The sequence below is a fragment of the Lissotriton helveticus genome, chromosome 5_1 (assembly GCF_964261635.1).
Source record: "Lissotriton helveticus chromosome 5_1, aLisHel1.1, whole genome shotgun sequence".
Taxonomy (NCBI): Eukaryota; Metazoa; Chordata; class Amphibia; order Caudata; family Salamandridae; genus Lissotriton; species Lissotriton helveticus.
Genome location: NC_136065.1, coordinates 971,405,302 through 971,425,411, shown reverse-complemented (window position 1 = coordinate 971,425,411; position 20,110 = coordinate 971,405,302). Strand labels below are relative to the sequence as shown.

Below are 20,110 nucleotides of genomic sequence, written 5' to 3'. Positions count from 1 at the left end.
AACCAGATTGGAGAGCAGGGGTACCACTGTCTTGTTCCTCTGGTTATATCTATTCTTTCTGATTCTTAGCCCATAATCTAGAGTCTTGCAAAGGGAGTAAAATAAATTACCATAATGGCCTTTATCAAGCGTTGACCAACCCGCTTATGTTTCAAGATTTCAAATAAATAGCTCCATGACACACTGTAAAATGCTTTTTCCGCACCGAGGAGGATCAAAGCCATCTGGTCAGCTATTACCGCGACAATATCAAATAAGGTTACAACCCGTCTGACATGACGTGTTGTTCCTCTGCCAGGTATAAAGCCATGTTTCCATGGTGTAACCAGGTGGGCTATGATCCTCCCCAGCAGACAGACAGGTATTTGAGAGTAGGGCTTGGCATCTGGGTTTATCAAAGAAATGGGCTGATACAAGACCGGGTTATCCAGGAACTTTTTTTCAGGAAGATGGCAATATCTGTACCCTCATCCAAACAATAGGAGCTAAAGGGGGAAGAAGTGAACAGGCCGCCCCCCACTCAACGTATTACCAATCAACAATGGGCCTGATCACTAGTCAACACACCCAGCTTTCACTGTACAGCACTATAGGGGATATTATAAACTTTATACCTCCCTCACGGACCTAACTGCGTCCTTAGGCTGTGGTGTGTACAAATTCTAAAATGTTCATACCATCGTACTCCACCCCATGTGCAAGAAAAAAGTGTGGAAAGGAGGCACCTCACGGTCGTAACCCCAAGGGGACTGCTAGCTGGTACTCGTCAGCAAGTCCACTTATCATCGGTTACCACCTTTCCTATTTAAAGGAACATGTGTGTATGTGTTATTTAACAGAAACCTTAACCCATGAAACCAAGGAAGAACTCAAAACCTAAGTGTCGTAACAAGCTAATATCCTGTATGCCCAATGGACCCCATGAGGATATAAGCAGATAATCCTCACAATTAAAACTTGGTGAAGCTACCTAGCTACAACTAACTTTATTTGGTGCTGCTAGCTTCCCACATTAAAAATGGTTCTAATCAAACCATAATCAATTATGCTGCCGACATGTTTCGGTGCCCATATAGAGTTTCAGGCAACTTCTTCAGGGCTGTTGGGGTTCCAGATTAAACTTTCATGGTAGGTTCACATCAAACCTTTGATGGTATAAAAACAAGAGGAAGACCAACTGTGAACACACTCTGCTTACCACTCATCCAATGTAAACTCACTATTAAGCTTTTAAAATCATCCACTACCCTCCATCTGGTTGCGTCCATTATATATACCTGCAACCATGAACGCCCGGGGCAGGAAAGGCTGTTATGCGTCAATTGATCGCATTTCCTTCACAGTGAGTGGCCAAAGGTCCTGTCACCTAAACAGAAATTACCAAAACAAACAATCATTCAGTTGTAATGTATGAGGCGGAGGTGTTCAGGCTGTTTGGGTGTCGCACCAATTACCATCCATTGATGCGAGACCCCACTCCTGACTTAGTGTACGAGTTCCGGGGTGGCTCACCACTCACCAGGCTACCTTTTGCCCCTAATGGCTGTTACAGACCTCCTGTCGACCCTGTAGGACTGTGTAGAAATTCCAGAACTGTAGTACTTGTGGTGCATTGAGAAGGCAGAGATTGCCCGTTCATTTCTTCTCCCCTGTTGAATCAGTCTTCCTGGCAGGTGGGAGGCAGCGTACACTTTGGCGTGGTAGTATTCTGCTTGTTGGCTTCACCGCTCCTGCCCCCACTGGGATTTGGGGCGTAGCAGCCGTTAGGGAGGTACCTTTGCCTTCCTGGCCAAGTTCAGCACCAGCCGTTTTGGGACCTCTTTCAAACACCAAACTGCTTCATCAACAATGACTGCAGTCGGCACAGCTCACTGCGGCAACAACCAGGCACTCGCAGGCAGGCAAAACTTTCTCCCTATTAGTGTACTATCCTGTCTCCTGTCACCAGCTTTTGATTCCAGAATTACAGCTCGCCAAAACTCTGCCAAGGCCTCCAAGAGTTTACACCACAGTTTTTTCTACACCCTGTTTGTGTCTGACAGCTGGTAGGAGTGCTGCATTATGGCCACCTCACACTGCCGGTATCTTTCTCTTTCAGGGCTCATTTGTCAGTACAATTCCAGTGCAAAATCTGTAAATTGGATTTGTGAAAACAAAAAGCAGTTGCGATCTTCTCTAAGTGTTCACCAAGAAAAGCCCTTTTCATATTAGAATGTTCAGAGGATTGGATCAGGGTTCCAAGCCTAGATTAGTGGGGCCAGTAAATCATCCACATGTGTAGAACAAAGAAGGTGGCGGCAAGATTCTATATAGATGAGCTGGAGTATGATTTTTGCCCAGGGTCTGTAGCTGCATACTGGAAATGGTTGGGCACTGTTGAGAAATATATTAAACATGTGGGCCACGTGATGAGGCTGAGATGAATTAGAAGGAATTTGTTGCCACAAGTGATTGACTTTAGACCTAATGGTGCGTTTTCTAGTCCGGTTTTCAATAATGGGAAAAAAGCAACCTGATTCACAAGTTACTTACTCGTGTAACAATATATCTGAAAGAGAGTAGTTAGTGATAGATTCCTTACCTTAGAATATCCCCAGGTGTGGATCCGGAACGTTTTTCATCAGCAGTACCCCTGCGCGTCTGTAGGCGTCGTAGTCACCGAGCTGACGCCGCTGGAGCTACTTAGACGCACCTAATCGTGCTGACGTCATTTCTGTACACTACTTTCCGCGCCAGGGACGCCGAGCCATGCAAGATACGGACCACTGGTGCATTGAAACTAGGGATGACCTTAACCCTAGAAATCACTTTGCAGAACGGGGAGGATGGGTGGGGCGATAAGGAATCTATAACTAACTACTGTCTTTTACAGATATATTGTTACACAAGCAGGTAACTTGTGCATCTGAAAGATACTTTGTTTATAGATTCCCTACCTTAGAATAGATACCCCAGCAATACCAACACCGGTGGAGGGTCTGCGAACAAAGATCACAGCAGAAAGTCACGGAGAACAGAACGGCCAGAGAAGTGGTCTCTCCGGACTTAACTGTCAAGGCAGTAATGCTTAGTAAAAGTGTGCAGCGAGGCCCATGTGGCTGCCTGACAGATGTCTTGCAGGGGGACACCAAGTCCCAATGCAGTAGTAGCCGCTGTTGCCCTGGTAAAATGGGCACGCAACCCCACAAGAGGTTCCTTTTTTGCCAGAGAATAACAGGCTTTGATACACAAGACGACCCAGCGGGAGATAGTCCTCTTGGGTACAGTTCAGCCTTTCTTGGCGCCCACATAGCCAATAAACAGCTGGTCATCCACCCGGAACTGTTGTGTGCAGTTCAGATAAAAGGATAGTGCACATTTTGGGTACAGAGGGTAGAGCCTCTCTTTCTCTCTGGAAGGGTGCAGAGGCGGAAAGAAAGTGGGCAAGGTGATAGTCTGCCAAATTTTAAAAGCAGCGACCACTTTTGGCAAGAAGGAAGGACGAGTGCGAAGCACAACCTTGCTGGATGGACTGACAGAAAAGGAGTCTTACAAGAAAGAGCCTGGAGCTCACTCAAACGCCTAGCGGAGGTGAAGCAGTCTTCAAAGTCAACAAAGGAAGAGGAGAGTTGTGGAGCGGCTCAAAGGGAGTGCACATCAAAAAAGTAAGTACCAGATTCAAGTCCCACTGTGGCATCACAAACGGAATAGAAAGGGAAAAGGTGAGTAATGCCTTTGAGAAATCTATTAACAGGGGACTTGTAAAGAGATGGCTGATCAGGGAGTCTGAGAAAGGCAGAGATTGCAGAAAGGTAGCCATTGATAGTGCCCAGAGCAGAGCCCTGCCGGGCCAAAGAAAGAAGGAACAAAAGGACCTCTGAAAGAGGGACAGAAAGGGGATCCACAGCCTTAGCTGTGCACCATGCCACAAATTTGTAACACCTGCAGGCGTATACCGATTTAGTGGAGGGGCGCCTGACTGCCAGAATGATGTCAGACTTCAGGAGGTAAGTCAAACAGAATCAACTGTCGCCGCTTAATCTCCACGCATGTAGGTGGAGGCTGGACAGGTTGGGGTGGAGGACCGTCCCCTGCTGCTGCAACAGAAGATCCTCCCCAAGAGGCAGTCTGATCGGGTGATCCATGCTCCTACTAAGTAGCGCGGTATACGGAACTCTTCGAGCCCAGTCCGGTGCCACAAGAATGACTTTGGCCCGGTCGCTCCTGATCAGGGGCGCCTGACTACCAGACTGATGTCATACTTCAGGAGGTAAGTCAAACGGAATCAACTGTCGCCGCTTAATCTCCACGCATGTAGGTGGAGGCTGGTCAGGTTGGGGTGGAGGACCGTCCCCTGCTGCTGCAACAGAAGATCCTCCCCAAGAGGCAGTCTGATCGGGGGATCCATGCTCATACTAAGTAGCTCGGTATACGGAACTCTTCGAGCCCAGTCCGGTGCCACAAGAATGACTTTGGCCCGATCGCTCCTGATCTTCTTCAGCACTCTGGGTTGAAATGGTATAGGCGGAAAGGCGTACAATAGACCGCAGCTCCACTCGCAACGAAAAGCGTTGCCGAGCGAGTGCCGCCTTGGAAATTCCAACGCGCACAACAGCTGACATTGCGCGTTCTCTTCGGTGGTGAATAGATCTAACCAAGGCTCTCCCAACTATCGTAAGAGACCTTGCACCTCCGAGTGAAGACACCATTCGTGATCCATCATGTACCGGCGACTGAGTTAATCCGCCCTGGCGTTCAAAGAACCTGCCAGGTGTTGAACCGTCAAAGAAATGCCTTGACGTTCCAGCCATGTCCAGAGGCGCAGAGCCTCCTGACATTGGGTCCACGACCCCACCCTGCCCTGTTTGTTGCAATACCACATGGCGGTGGTGTTGTCTGTGAACACCTGTATCACCTTCCCCTTGACAGAGGAAAGGAATGCCAGCAGTGCAAGAAGGATCGCCCGAAGCTCCAGAAGGTTGATATGGAGCCGGGACTCTGCCGAAGACCAGAGGCCTCTGATCTTCGCCTCTCCCATGTGGCAGCCCCATCCCAGGAGGGAAGCATCTGTCACCACTGTGTGCTCCGGTTGGGGAAGGTAGAGGGATCTGCTGCAGTGTCCTCCGAGATCTGGATGTAGTCTGACAGGTTCCCATGATTCTGCGCCCACTGGAACTTCAGGTTGCACTGCAGAGCCCGCATCAGCCATCTGGCATGGTTGGTGAGCAGGATGCAGGAGGCCATGGGGCCCAGAAGCCTCCAGGTCGTCTTTACCGAAACCTGGGACAAGGGCTGAAAGATCTGAATCATAGCCCGAATGTCTCGGACTCGCTGTTCGGGAGGATAGACCCGAAACTACGCCTTGTCCAGAACCGCTCTGATGAAGAGGAGCGTCTGAGAGGGGATCAGGAGTGACTTCGGCACTTTGTTGGAGTACCCCAGCAAATGCAGGAGGTTGGCCGTAGTCTGGCAGTGGGAGACAACGGTTTGGGGTGAACCCACCTTCAACAACCAGTCGTCGAGATAGGGGAAGACTGAAACCCCTGAACTGCGCAGATGAGCTGCGACCACCGCCATCACTTTCGTGAACACCCGAGGGGGTGCTTGTGAGGCCAAAAGGGAACACGGTGAACTGAAAATGCTCCTGCCCTATCATGAATCGTAGGTAACGCCGGTGGGCCGACAGGACGAGGATAGGAAAATAGGCATCCTGCTGGTCCAACGCTACCAACCAGTCTTGCGGGTCGAGGGCAGACCAGACATGAGCAAGTGTGAGCATCTTGAACTTCTCCTTCCGGAGGAAGCAATTGACATTCTGAAGGTCCAAGATATGACGCAGGCCTTTGTCCTTCTTTGGAACCAAGAAGTAGTGGGAGTAACAACCACGTCCTACTTCTGGCGTCTGAATGCGCTCTATGGCCCCCTTAACTAAGAGGGCCGTAACTTCCTGCTGGAGAAGTGTTAAGTGATCCCCTGACATGCGGTGGTACTGTGGTGGCATGGCTGGAGGGGTAGACTCGAAGGGGAGGGAGTAGCCCCTTCTGACTAGTTGCAGAACCCACCTGTCCGATGTGATGGTGCGCCAGTGGTGGAGGTGATGGCGAATCCTGCCACTCACTGGCATCTGGTGGGCTTGAAACACCGGACTAGGAAGATTTGGAGGCAGTTGCTGCAGTGGGGGGGGGGCAGGGGAGGGGGGTGGACAGACCCGCACGCCAGCCCCGCACGCCAGCCCCGTTACCTGCTTCTGCGGGTCCCACGTCTGCGCTGAGACTGTTGCTGCGCAAGCCTGTTGTTTTGAAACTAACGTGCTTGGGCGCCACTTCCTTGTCCACGAAAGGAGCCAAAAGCAGAAGCGAAAGGAGTGCGTGTGACCGAAAGGCCTAATGACTTGGCTGTAGCCCGCGAGTCCTTAAAATGTTCCAACGCGCAGTCTGCTTTATCGCCGAACAGGTGAGTGCCTTTAAAAGGCATGTCCATTAACGTGTTCTGGACATCCCCAGAAAAGCCAGTCGTCCTCAGCCAGGCGTGACGTCATTGAAATCGCCCTGCCTAGCGAGTCAGCAGTGTCAAGACCACAATGGATGGTGAACTAGGCTGCGTCTCTCCCCTCAACAATAGCTTGGGAAAGAATTGTCCAAGCCTCCTCCGGACACTAAGGCAACACTTGCGCAACCGTAGTCCACACAGAATGGGAGTAACAGCCCAAGACATGTGTGCCCTCTGAACATAGGACTCACTCCTTCCTTGCACTCCTTTTTCTTTCATTCAATTATTACTTCATTAGTTCAGATCGCTGTTTGTAAATTTTATTTTCATTTTCAAACTTTTACTATGTAGCGAGTTTAGCAATCAATATATTTCATATTCTTTCATGTATACATTTTGTTTACATCATTGTACTAAGTCCCAATGCATTTCAACTTTCAATCTGTTCTCTCCTCGCTACCTCGGCGTTCGACAAACGCCGAGGTAGCGAGGAGAGAACAGATTGATCGCGTACCGGTTTTGAAAGTTAAGGAGAAGCAACTAAGAGAAAGTAATCCCCTGATGAAGAGCAGATTGCTTGAAATGCATTGGGACTTAGTACAATGATGTAAGACAAATGATGTAACACAAAAGTGCAAGAATAACACCCCAGAACCTGGGCATTTAGTGTGTTAATGGGCCCTAAAGGTGACTTGAAGCCAATATTGCAGTAAATTCAAAAAGTGAGATTGTTTGGGGAGGAGGCCTACAAACACACAAGCCTTGGGGCTTTGTTGCACAACCTACTTCCTTAAAGCTGAAGCAATCCACACAGTAAAATAAGGTAGCTCCTTATGTGATGAATTAAGAATAAAATCCCTTTGCACGCAACTTAATTTTTGGAAAACCAATCGTATGCTTTACAGAAATGGCTCAGCCAGCAATACTATTTTGGTGCTGTTCTTAATTACATAATAATGAAGAAAATTTGATTAATTGAAAAGGTGGAGTGTCTTTGGTATTCACATTGGAGAAGCTGTATATTAAAGTTCAAGCGCATCTGTTGAAAACGTGAAAGCGTGGCTCGGAAATGCTGGATATACACAAACATCTTAGCAGGAGCAGGCTATAGCATGCCCTGTCTACATGATGTACTTGAGTAGACCCTAGATGTGAAACTTGATATTGCTGAAGACATGTTTTGCTAAATGTTCTCACACAAAATAGGGCTAATATAGAAAAAACGTTAAAATTCTCTGTTAAACACTTGGGCAAAGCAAATTCAAAACTTTGTTTTATGAGATCGGAAATGCCAACCAAAGAGGTTAACAAATTAAGAATCTCTGAATATTGCTTAGAGACTCAGTACCATAATGCATCCAGGACTTTGGAAAAAACTGACTTTTGTCAAAAAAACAAAACCGTGTTGTAAGGTGGACTGGACACCAGAAGGGATATTGTCAACTTGGAAAGCAAGCATTGAATCCAAAATAGGTAGGATACAGACCAGATTACATATAAGATGTACACGGGAGAACATTGTAAATGCACAAATGAAGCAAATAATCAAAAGATTTAATAATGTCTCAAAAAGATTTCCAATGTGCAAACCCTGATCTCTGTGAAAAGCTTGAACCATATTTTAAGTCACAAATAAGGAAAATATGAGATCATTTCTACCAGATCATTAACCCCTAGCTACCAGCACCCTATGATGCCTCAAAGACCTGCATTTAAGTTAACAGGGTAAATTGACAGATAACATTCTTCTATCTGGCATATATGTGAACCATTTGTATAGGAACTTTCGCAGGATACAGCTTTTACCCCAGTTCAGAAATGAGAACCCATGAGTAATTGTCAACTTGGAAAGAATATTAATCACCCAGGCCAAACTGTTTGGCAAACCAGATGTGTACCTTGTCTGTGCTAACCTTACGAGCTCATCCATGCTATTGTCCTTTTACATTTATGATGCAAATCTAGATTGATAAGAAACTGGGAAGAACAGCCCGTTATCTCTCATTTTGACGCAATTCGCCCGTGTAGCATTCGCATAGTGCATAACTATATAACATGCTGTTGAATAACCGCCTTTTCGCTTTTTTTTTGTTTTTTATAAGATACCGCATATAGTAAGCACAATAACTTCCTTGTCATTTTAGACCAAGCTTCATTTGTTTAGCTAGCTACACTCGTCAGTCGCATGTTTTAAAAGCTGGTACTTAATTCAATTAGTCTTCAGTCTTGTTTCTGTGGTACCCGATACCCTTGTCACAAGGCCCAATGCTACCTCTAAATTACCTGAGCTCTGCAAAGCATGATAGACTCGGGACATGGCCATCCAGGCGATAATACCATACATGTTTATGGTGCGCTGTGTGTCCACCTGGGCTCCCTAACTGTACAGGGTCTTTGATAAGAAAAAGTACAGGTACATGCTGGAACTTGGGCCAAATATCTCACTAAGATATTTCTAACGCTGAGATCATTTATTCAGAGATGCAAAATATTTCCCAAAGAACTAAATGTTATGATCACACGTCTTCTGCAAGACTATAATCTAAGCAGGGACCTTTGCGAAAAGACACAAATGGGGGATCACTAAAGATTCTTTGGTATGGAACTGCTAATATCACCATATTAATAAACTTTGCTTAGAAAACTTTCTGGGTAGTGGCAGAATTTGTGTATGATTTCCAGCGAAATTTGTCATTATCAATGTAATGGAGAAGTGAAAAGCCTCTAATGAGAGCATATTACTATATTTCAGAGTGATGTAACACCTGTTCTAGTTAACCAATTGTCACCCTTTACAAGTTCCTAATATATGCTTGCTGTGCAAATTTGACCTTCTAACTCGAATAAACAAAGTATCATTCATCTCCATGTGACATTGCTCAACTGCCTAGCACCATGGATCTTACAAAAAGAATATTTCAGTCTTTTAAAACTACTGCAGGTTGATCTTCAATAAGTCTAACAAGGCAGTACCTTGAGTTGACGAACATAGAGTCCTCTTTAAAGCTAGGTTTCTTGAAGTAGTTGGGCACTAGGGCTGAGGGAGTAGTCTTTAACATATTAGAGTACCATCATTGGGAAATGCAGATCTCCATAGTTGATTATAAAATTACATGGAACAATAGTCACCAGTATTTTTTTTTAATGGGATTTGTAGAGCACGTGGCTCCCCAACCAAGGTTTCCCAGCTCGAAAGAGCCAGTGGAAAAATAGACCAATGTTGCCTCACCTCAATAACCATTTCTAGAAGCTGCAGTAATATTCTATTTTGGGAAAATAAACACTTTTTAAGGAGTGTGCCAAATTCAATCTCCATGGTGGAAGACTGCACGCGTTGGGTTACACAATTTCATGGCCAAGTGATTAAATGAAAGCCCGTCTGTGTTGGCTCATTTAACTTATGGAACCTGGGCAAGGCGATGCGGGGAGGACCAAAGATAACTCACTGGACAATCTAAAGAAATCTGGCTGCAAAGATAGAACGGGCCCCCACCTGCTAAAGCTCTGTAGACAAATGGGGGTTATCAATTTTCTCCGTGCAATGCACAAGTCCAGTTGCCCTAATAGATTTGTAGTACTCTTTAATAGTCTTTTTATGGATCTGTTTAGTGCCCTCATCATAAGATCTGTGCCAAATATGTTCCAGTGACTTACAATTTGTCTTAATCTCTAATACATGTTGATTAAACCAGGGGGTGGTGAAATTGTGGTTTAGATCTCCGCACATTCAAGAGAGGCAGAGTCTTGACCAGGACACTTTATATTGCATAGTTTATCTTCAAATTGCATCCCTCTATTGAATAATCCAATCCAATAAGTAGAGGTTTGAGAGTCTCGCAAAAGACCGGGGTCAATCTTGGACCAAGGTCTCCGTAGCTGTCTGTGCGAGCCAAATACTCTGAGCGTGACAAAAAGGGAAATAACATGAAGGTCTGTCCAAGCCAAAGGAAGCAGAGCTCCTACTATATGACCAGATAAGTTGGAAAAGGTAGGATCTATATATGTATGTCCAGCCTTATGTTTAGGAGCTTTTACCGACTGGGTGAACTGAAAAGCCTACAGACTCTAAACCAGCTTCATTGCAGAAATATCTTTGCAATCCTTGAATAGGTAGCATTACAAATTGATGTAAATACTAAGGGCCTCTTTTACATATTGTTAGTCTGACTCTGTTTAGAGTCTATCACATCGCGGCCCATACCCCAAGAGGATCTATACAAGTTAGCAACCCAAACGACCCTTGAGGGCTTGGGCAAATGTTAATGAAAAGGTAAAGGTGCCTTCAAGGGAATTTATTATCAGAATAAATTCCCTTGAAGGCACCTTTATCTTTTCATACCCCAAGATGCCACCAAGTCACATTGATGGTCAACCTACCCTCAATAAGTGTCTCATTTTCCCTGTTAGTGTCTGGTATACAAGGACTGGCAGGGCAGGGAAATGTAGAGTGCCCTACGACACAACGGGAGAAAACTGCCTGCACATTATCCTGTTTAAACATAGCACCAGCTCAGCAGACCTGTGGAGCTGTTAAAGCAATGAAATCCCAGTGGGCAGACTGGGATCTCTAAATAGGACAGATAGTCCTCCATCTGGGTGGCAGTCCAAGGCCTCTGCCTTGTTCTCAATCAGCGTATGTATGAACAGCTTACCTAATGTTCTTGTGACTAGAAAAAAAGTTAGTTTTTGGTAGCCCAGAGAAAACCCAGAAATAATGCATAAGAAGTATGAAGTATCTGTTGTTCAAGGCATAGTATTTTTTAGTTTGAAGTTGAAGGTAAACTGTTGAATTAATGGCTGCCATGATCATAGTTATGAGATTAATATAAAACAACCTTTTGAAAAAAGTAAATGGTTAAATTATGACGAAGTGGTACCTGAAATATGATATGGCACCACAAAGGACTTCGTGATTTGATTGAATGTTTCTGATAATGCTGTTTTATGGCTCTTACTAATGCACAATTTACTTACATTATTTTAAGATGTTATCATCCAGGGGTATATCATGAAAGTGATGCATAGGTGCAGAACTAAATAGGATATCTGCTTTGAACTGAATTGGGCTCTTTATCTGCGCATGAACTAACTCTATAAAAGAATGAACGTGTCACTGTTTGAGCTGGGCTGTTTGGAACCTGTGGTCTTTTCCGAGAGTATCTTTGATAACGCTAATAAATTCCAGAGTAGGCAAACAACTCCTTTTTGTGCTTGAGAAATCATCATTCTTACTACTTTCCCAGGAGATGAATAATGGAAGTTATTTCCATTTGCTCTCTCTGACGAATAAGAAATGTTGCTGTCTGTATGGTAAGGGTGCTCATTCAATTTTAAATCACCAGCAAGTTCCGTCTGTCTGAAAGGCCAACACTGTACCTCTGGTGATGATGATTTTTCACCAAGAAAGCAACCTTATGAAATTTCAGTAGACAACTGGGTTGTGGTTTGTGTTCCCTAGTATTGTTCAGAGTAGTTCCTTCTGTGTTTAATATAAACCTACATTCCCTTGTAATCATAGTGGCTGTCCAGTCCTTCGCCTTGTACACTAAGCTTCTTCATAAGCAAGTACACACACCTTCAGCTTTGGATACAAGTGGTCTGTCTGATACTCAGTTTGATTAAACTGGAGAATATAACCTGTTTGGCTAAGCCCTGTATCTGGTCTGTAAGCTGCCTTCTCCGTGCTTGTCAGAAACTTTGATTAGGACCCATAGTTTTCAATTTTTACTTATTTTTTTGACAGATAAATTCAAGAGAGCTATTTTCCTGTCTGTTTTTATTTTTAAATACAGGAAAATAGAGCTTCTTTGGATGAATTTTTTCTCCTGTCATTCATGAGTGTCTGGTCAGTAGGTGTACAGATTAAGAGGTAGGGGAAATAAAAAAAGTAAAAAAAGCTTAATTAAGTGCAGATCTACAATTATTTATGCTATTCTGCAATGCCGGTCTTTTCAGATAATGCGTTTGCACTGTATACTGCTGAAACCTTTTGGACATGCAAATGGAAATATACATTTATCAGTTAAATACGTGTGGAAATCTACCCATTGCAGCTTCATTTCCACAAAAAAAACAAGATAAAAATTGATAAACACAGAAAAAATGAGGAAAGAATAAATATGAATAAATGCAGACAGAAATGTCAATAAAATAAATACCATGAAACCAGGAGCCCTGTTTATGATCTCCTCAGGACCATTGAAAAAGGAGCACTGACTTAACCGGCACATAAATTAATTGGTTAAAGATCCTTTTTTAATTGCAATCCTTGGCTCTATCACTCTCCTTTTCCCATGCAACCCACCTGCTATTTCAGCTGTATTGTCCAGGCTGTTGACTTGGTGAATACTTAGTGGAAGAATGTTGCTCTGTATCGTTGAATATGTGGTAGTGGACATGACCTAAGCACAGTGTGACTGCACTTTTCTTAAAGAAATATACCCACACTGTGGTGCAAAGGGTATTGCATATCCAAGACTGTCACCCGTTTTCTGACGAGGTTTGAGAAGGAGTGCTTAATAACTACCCAGTACCAGATCCTCAAAAGTTAGTTTGTGCTTCAATGCTGTGTGTTAAATTGTATACTGAAGATGTAGCAGTAGTTGCAACTGAAATGTTTAATATCTTATTTGCAGTTTTTGAGGAACCTGAAGATCCCAGTAGCAGATCATTTTTTTCAGAAATAATTTCCTCAATTTCGGATGTAAAATTTAGTCACAGCGGTCGATACATGATGACAAGAGACTACCTTTCTGTTAAAGTATGGGATCTCAATATGGAAAATAGACCAGTAGAAACATATCAAGTGAGTTAAAGTATCTTTGTGGTATTTAGAAGTATTACGCTATTTATTCCATCAATTTCTGTCTTAATTGTTAAAAATATTTTCAGGTTCATGAATATCTACGGAGTAAGCTTTGTTCACTATATGAAAACGACTGTATCTTTGATAAATTTGAGTGCTGTTGGAATGGATTTGACAGGTAAGAGTGGTGTCAGAAAAGACACCTTTTTAAATTGGATGTTATACACATTTTACATTTATTAAACAAATGTTAATGTTAATATTTTGCATGTTTTGTCTAAACTTAAACCTCTGTAGCCAACTGATGCTAGTACCCGAGTACATTTTAAGAACTCTTTATAAGTGCTTATAACCTATTATCTCAAATACAACCTCTTCCTTCACAATGTGTGAATGTCTTTTCCTTGATGATTAAATCCATAGATTGTACAGTAGCACTAAAAAAAGTGGCTGGCTGAAGAACTTGTCCCCCCTCACCTGTGCCATGCACACCCCAAACAGCTTCACTATCCAAATCCCCCTGCCTCCAACTACGAGGAATTCTCATGCCTTTTAAAGAGAAAATTGAACCTTTTCTTTGCTTGTTTATGATTTTCCTACCATTCCTTTTTGTGCTACTCTACTTCAGCCGAGTCCCAAAACAAAAAGCAGAAAAAAAGAAATGGGGCGGGGCACGAATATTGTAACCCCCTAGCCTTTGTCTTGGGGTCCACCTCCCTGGGGCTAAGGTCAATATTGAGCAAGGGCCACATGACCGCCCGGGCTAAATTAAGCAGTAAAGAGAGGGTTTGCCTGGACCGCCTGCCTCACCACCTCCCAGTGGCTCATTACCTCCTGGGCATTATACGTGCCCAGGGACCACCACTTCCCCCGGGCCAGCCTGTGCAGAACAAAGGAGTGTTGCCATGGGCCACCCCTACCCACCTTCTGGAGCCATATATGGCCATGTGGACCGCCACCCCTCGGGGTTTGCTCCTTCTATCCCCCAATGTGCCCACCCTCTGGAGATAGCTGTTTGCTTTTCCTCTGCGGGAGCTGTGACAGCTTTCGCCAACCTAAGGCAAACACTCCCCTTCCAGCAAGCAGGAGCTGTTAAAATACTCCTGCTGGAAGCAACGTCTTCATCTTTTCCTGCCTTCAGGCATGCGGGCTGGTAAAGAGAGAAAAGTATAGCTCCTGCACACAGGTAGCTCCATTTCCAGCAGCTCCCTGTGTGCAGGAGAAGTGCTGGCTCCCGCAGAAGGCGGGGAGCCGGCTGGGACTACGGGGTCTTGAGGCTCCCCCACGGTCCCCAACATGCACACTGGGAGTCCAGAGTGGGGCCATGGCACCCAAGGAGATGTGGCCAGGCCCTGGAAATGGGGTCCCCGGGGCTTAAATCGACCCAGGAAGGATACATGCCCCCACCCCCTGTGTAAAAAAATTAATACATGAGGTTCGATTCTGACCCTGGTACTGATTTCACAGAAATTAAACCTGAACAGGAAGCACTTAGAAATATAAACCTAGCAGGTGCCCCAGTTGAAGCTCCACTGCAGTAAAGCTGAAACAATCCTAACTTCTTGTGCTTGTATAAGGCAAAGCAAATGTGTTTCCCCTCATATTCCACATTGACCAACAATATGAAATCCTTGATGGAGTTGAATTCATCATTGATCTATTGGAGCACAATCTGATATGCAGTGACTGTGATGAGTGATTTCTTTCTTGTTGTCTCCTCTTTAGAGCAGTCCATAGTTCTTCCATTTAAATACATTAAAAAAGTATGCAAATTCCCAAAATGCATAGCATCACTCACACGCCCACCCACTCACAGACCTACACAGCCACTCAAGCACCCACTCTCAAAGGTGACCAGTTACAGTTAGGATTAAAAAGTATTTTTTAAATGTAGAATTTCACTGAAAAAGTCAAAGGTTACAGGGACGTTATATTTAGGAAATAGAATTAAAAAAAAACTTTGCAATTCACTGGAAAAAAAAAAAAGTTTACAGGGACGTTATTACTAGGCTAAGATTCCACTTGTACAAAACAATTGAATTTCAGTTGTTCTAGTTACCGGAGCAAACTTTAATTTATACCCCCACAACGCACTGCTTATGACCTCACATATTAAATCACTCATGGCATGGTCATGACATGGTCGGTAACATCACTAATGCCATCTCAAATGAAATTACTGTTCTCATCCACAGAACCACTCACACACCCTCTTGCACCCCCATACAACCTCTCATACGTCCATTCACCAACCCATTCACATAACGACTCACAATCCCACTTACGCAGCTGCTAACACAGCCAAATCACCCACCCATACAGCCATTCACACACCCACTCACACTAGCATTCACTCCCATAGTCACTCACTAATACAACCACTCACCCACACATCAAATCATACTAGCATTCATTCTCCCATACAGCTACTCACATTGCCACTCACCCATACTGCCACTCATACATCCATCCAGTTATCCACGTACCCATACACACATCCATACAAAAAGTCTACGAATCTCATTGTGGGACCCCTTCAGAACATCACACGGTGTATGTGGACCAAAAATTAGGCGAGGTACGGGTCATAGGGGAAAAAACCTTTAAGTTTTGTCAAAAGTGCCACCACAAGGTTGCACAACACGACCCGCACAAGGTCTGTAACTTATGCCTATCAAGGGACCACAGGGCCAAGAACTGCAAGGCCTGCACCTTATCTGTGTCAAACTCTCAAGACCCACCTAAAGCAGAGAGGAAGATCCTGCAGCAATGTACAGGAGCCAGAAGCAACCGGTTTTGCTGAAAGACTTAGACCACTCTAGTGTTAAATTGAGCAGGGTGCAACTGCAGAGTCAGCCCACAGAGGCTCTGATGTCGAAATCCTCGCAGTGGATGCAGAGAAAAAATGTGCGACGAAGAAGGCGGTGAGGTACATCAAAAAGCGTATGGAAAAGGTAACCAAAATCCCTCACCCCTTGGATAGGAGGGGTTACGAAAAGAAAGCTCACAAGGCAGCCCAGACGCCATAGAAAACGGCAACCGAGGGTCATGCATGACCAAAGGAGTCCCATGGTTCCCATACCTGTGGTACTGACGACGAAGACCAGCTCGGGTCGGGATGCTACATCAAGAAAGAGCATCTCCAAAGCAAGACATCAAAGACCCTCTAGGTGGAAAGAGGAGAGTTTGAGGCGGAAATGAATGCGCTCATTCAATGCAAAAAGGAGTTAGACACCGCCCTAATGGAATACAGAATTCCTTCCAGACCTTCCACAACTTCGGATGTCGAAGAGGAAGAGAATGCCCCGGAGGCACCGGTAACCCCCCAACCTCATGAGGAGGAAGCCGAAAAGGAGCTTGGCAACCCAGAAGAGGAAGAAGCAACATGGATTTTCGAGGAAGAATGGAACAACCTAGACCGTGTTCAGAGGAGTAGCTTTGTACTTAGCCCTCGAAGGCTAAACCACCAGATGACATAGCCTTCTATAACAGCCTGGTGAAAAGAGCAGAGGGAATATTTCTGCAGGACCACGTCTACAGCAGACACAAGGCAGAAGTCATCCCAACAGTCTGAGTACCAGTCCTGGCAACAACACCCAAAGCAGCCTTTCCATGGTAGAGGAAAGGCTAGAGGACAATCCTTGTGAGGAGGAGGCTCAAAGTGACTTGGAAGCAAAACTGGGACCCCACACAATACCAGTGGGTGGCAGAATGGCCCAATACTTGCACGAGTGGGAAAGGATCACCATAGACAATTGCGTTTAAACATGGTGCACCCCAGCTATTTAACAGAACTAACAAATATTCCACTACCAACCTCTACCTCCAAAAAAGTCGTTTCTAAAAGCAGAACTTTTAAAATCTCATAGACGTCTAGCTGCATATTCCTTACCTTTAAACTTCCAGACATCAAGCTGGATCTGGAAGTACCACTGCTGGCTGGTAGGTGGCCTCGGTCAACTCTGCGTGTTAGTAGTTATTGTCCACGTCCTCAATATAACCCCCACATCAGCGCATGGATGTCTGTTCTTTTCTTTCCAAGACAGCCAGTGCAGATCTGTTGGTGAGAGCTTACCCCCTGGAATTTTTCGCATTTGTCAACTTCTCTTGGTGTGCTAGGGAGATGTCTAGCAAGAAGACCTCTGGGTTCAAGCCGTGCGTTGACTGTCAATGTGCCATGTCGGTCACGGGCCCCCACTTTGTGTCATGGTTGCGCTTCAGAGACACAGTCGTTCGTTCTTTGTTTTGCTGGGTTATGGCGCTGAAAGCTTTGAAGAGGCAGTCCCTAAAGCTAATCGTGTTACAAGATGGAGGAACATCTGCATTCAAGGGCCCAATCCGCAGGACGGTTGCCTGGGTCGGCTCCACGTTTCCCTCCCTCCCTTCCTGGAGCCGGGAGCGACCCCTGCCCAACTTAAGGAGTTTTATTACACCATGTGCGACATATTTGAGCGGCCTGTCCCTGCCGGCACTCCTTATGGCCCTACGAGTTCGGATGAAGAAGTCCCTGTGAGTTCTGTCGACATTGGCTCCAGCCCCGGTGCCACAGCCTCCTACTGGACCCGTTCCTCCGCCACAGCAACCTTCCCAGGCAACACATGCGCGGTCCTCGGCGGCAGCGCCCACCGGCGGCTCCTGCCAAATCCTCATTCCCGAAAACACAGAAGCGGTCGGGCATCCACCCGACGACGAGACCGGAGCCATATAGCTCAATGCCATTTAACCTACCCTATTCTGAGGGTTAGATATGGAGGAGTAGGATGGGGGGGGGGGGCAGGAACCCTTTGAAATTCCCCAACCCGAGAACATGAACTGGTATGAGGAACTGGGTGATGCCAGTGGCCAGGAGACCACCCCAGATTCTGTCATGCTGTCTCCCCCCAACCTGGCTACTGAGGAGGGGGCATGTTATGTTATGTTGTTCTTTTTTTATATAGCGCTCGAATCACCTGGGGGCATCTCGGCGCTTTACCCTAAGTCAACCTCCGAAGGAGGGCTGCCGGGGGGCGGATTTAGTACAGAAATGCCTTTAACTGTTTTCTGAAGATGAGGTAGGAGGGATTTTCTCGTAGGGGTAGTGGGAGACTATCCCAATATTTGGGGGCGACGTAAGAGAAGGCCATGCCACCAGATATATGGAGTCTGATATGGGGCACTCGAAGCAGCTGCTGCGTGCAGGATCTTAAGAGGCTTGTTGGAGCATATCTTTCCAATTTACTCTGGAGATACACTGGCCCCTGACCCTGAAGCGCACAGAAAGTGAGGCAGCAGATTTTGAAGAAGGCTCTCTGTATAATCGGAAGCCAATGTAGCTGTCTAAGCAGCGGCAGTGAGGGAGTGCCAGCAGGCGTATTCAGAACCAGCCTAGCTGCCGTATTCTGAATCACCTGTAGTTTTTTCAGAGCTGTGGCTCCCACCTCGGCTAGCAAGGCATTTCCGTAGTCCATGCGGCTCATAACCAGGGCCTGGGTCACGGTTCTACGATGTTTCGTGGGGATAAACGGTAAGATCTTCTGCAGTAGTCTTAATCTATAATAACATGACCCAGATATGGCGGCCACATGGTCTTGCATTGATAAGGACTGATTTAATTTTATGCCCAAGTTGTTAACACATGGCTTGGGGGTTGGGGGTGGGCCAAGTTGTAACGGCCACCAATCCTTTGACCAGACTGCTGAGGCGTTCCCTAGAAGCATGACTTCCGTCTTGCTAGGATTTAACTGTAAACAGTTGTTGGTCATCCACGTAGCAATTGCGGAGATTCCCCTCGCAAAGCGGAGTCTATCGGCCTCAGGGTGTTTGCCGATGTTAAATAGCAGTTGGGTGTCGTCAGCGTACAATATTATTTCAAACCCCAGGGCTTCCACCACCTTAGCCAAAGGAGCCATATAGATATTAAAGAGCGTGGGGCTAAGGCAGGAGCCCTAGGGGACGCCCTTGTCCAGTAATGTTCTTTCTGATTGGTGGGGGCCCAGTATAACCGTTTGAGAGCGATTTGCCAGGAAGTTTCGAAGCCTTTTGAGAGCCAATCCCCGAATGCCACAGGCGCTTAGCCTCTCCGCAAGCCTGGAATGGGAGATGGTATCAAAGGCTGCGGAGAGGTCAAGCAGAATCAGGACAGCTGAACCACCAGCATCCACTGTTGTTCTCAAGGAATCAGTCACAGATAGTAAAGCCGTCTCTGTGCAGAAGCCGGACTGTGTGGAGTCCAGAATGTTATTGGATTCCAAGTAGTTACTCAGTTGCCTATTTATCAGGCTTTCCAAAATTTTACCTAGAAGGGGGAGCAGAGAAATGGGGCGGTAATTGCCCAGCTCTGACGGGTTGGCCGTAGGTTTTTTTAAGATGGGGCACACAAAGGCTTCTTTCCAAGGTGCTGGGATTGCCCCTTCCCTGATAGAAAGGTTAAAAAACTTTTGTACTGTGGGGGCCAGAATGCGGAAGAGGAGCGCCATAATTTTTGGTGGGCAGAGGTCCACCGGTGATCCTGATTTGGCAGATGTTCACGCCAATTGGGTCTCAAGTAGGGTGATAGGGTCAAAGTGATCAAGAGAGCACTCGTACCCTATGCTATCGCCGTCTGGATTAACGATGTCAGAGGGGCTAGACTGGATTGTTTATGGTAAAGTTTGCATAGATTTTTTCAATTTTCACATGAAAGAACTCGGCCAGAGTCACAGAGGTCCTTCGTCTCGATAGCAGGTTGTTTACACGCCATAGGTTCCGCAAAGTCTTTTACTACGTCAAATAGGGCTTTAGCAGAGTTCTTGGAGTGCTCAATTTGATTTGCAATGAACACGCAGCGTGCAACCTTAAGGTTTTGGTGGTATTTTGCCA

General features: G+C 45.6%; 1 protein-coding gene across 2 annotated transcripts in view; it reads left to right on the top strand.

The window, feature by feature from the left end:
* Nucleotides 1-20,110, top strand: part of PPP2R2D (protein phosphatase 2 regulatory subunit Bdelta) — a 275,842-nt gene that overhangs the window by 239,183 nt on the left and 16,549 nt on the right. For both annotated transcript variants that reach the window (XM_078643482.1, XM_078643483.1), the window contains 2 exons: nucleotides 13,104-13,273; nucleotides 13,360-13,451. In XM_078643482.1, the coding sequence (XP_078499608.1) occupies nucleotides 13,104-13,273; nucleotides 13,360-13,451 (262 nt within the window). The remainder of the gene's footprint in view (nucleotides 1-13,103; nucleotides 13,274-13,359; nucleotides 13,452-20,110) is intronic.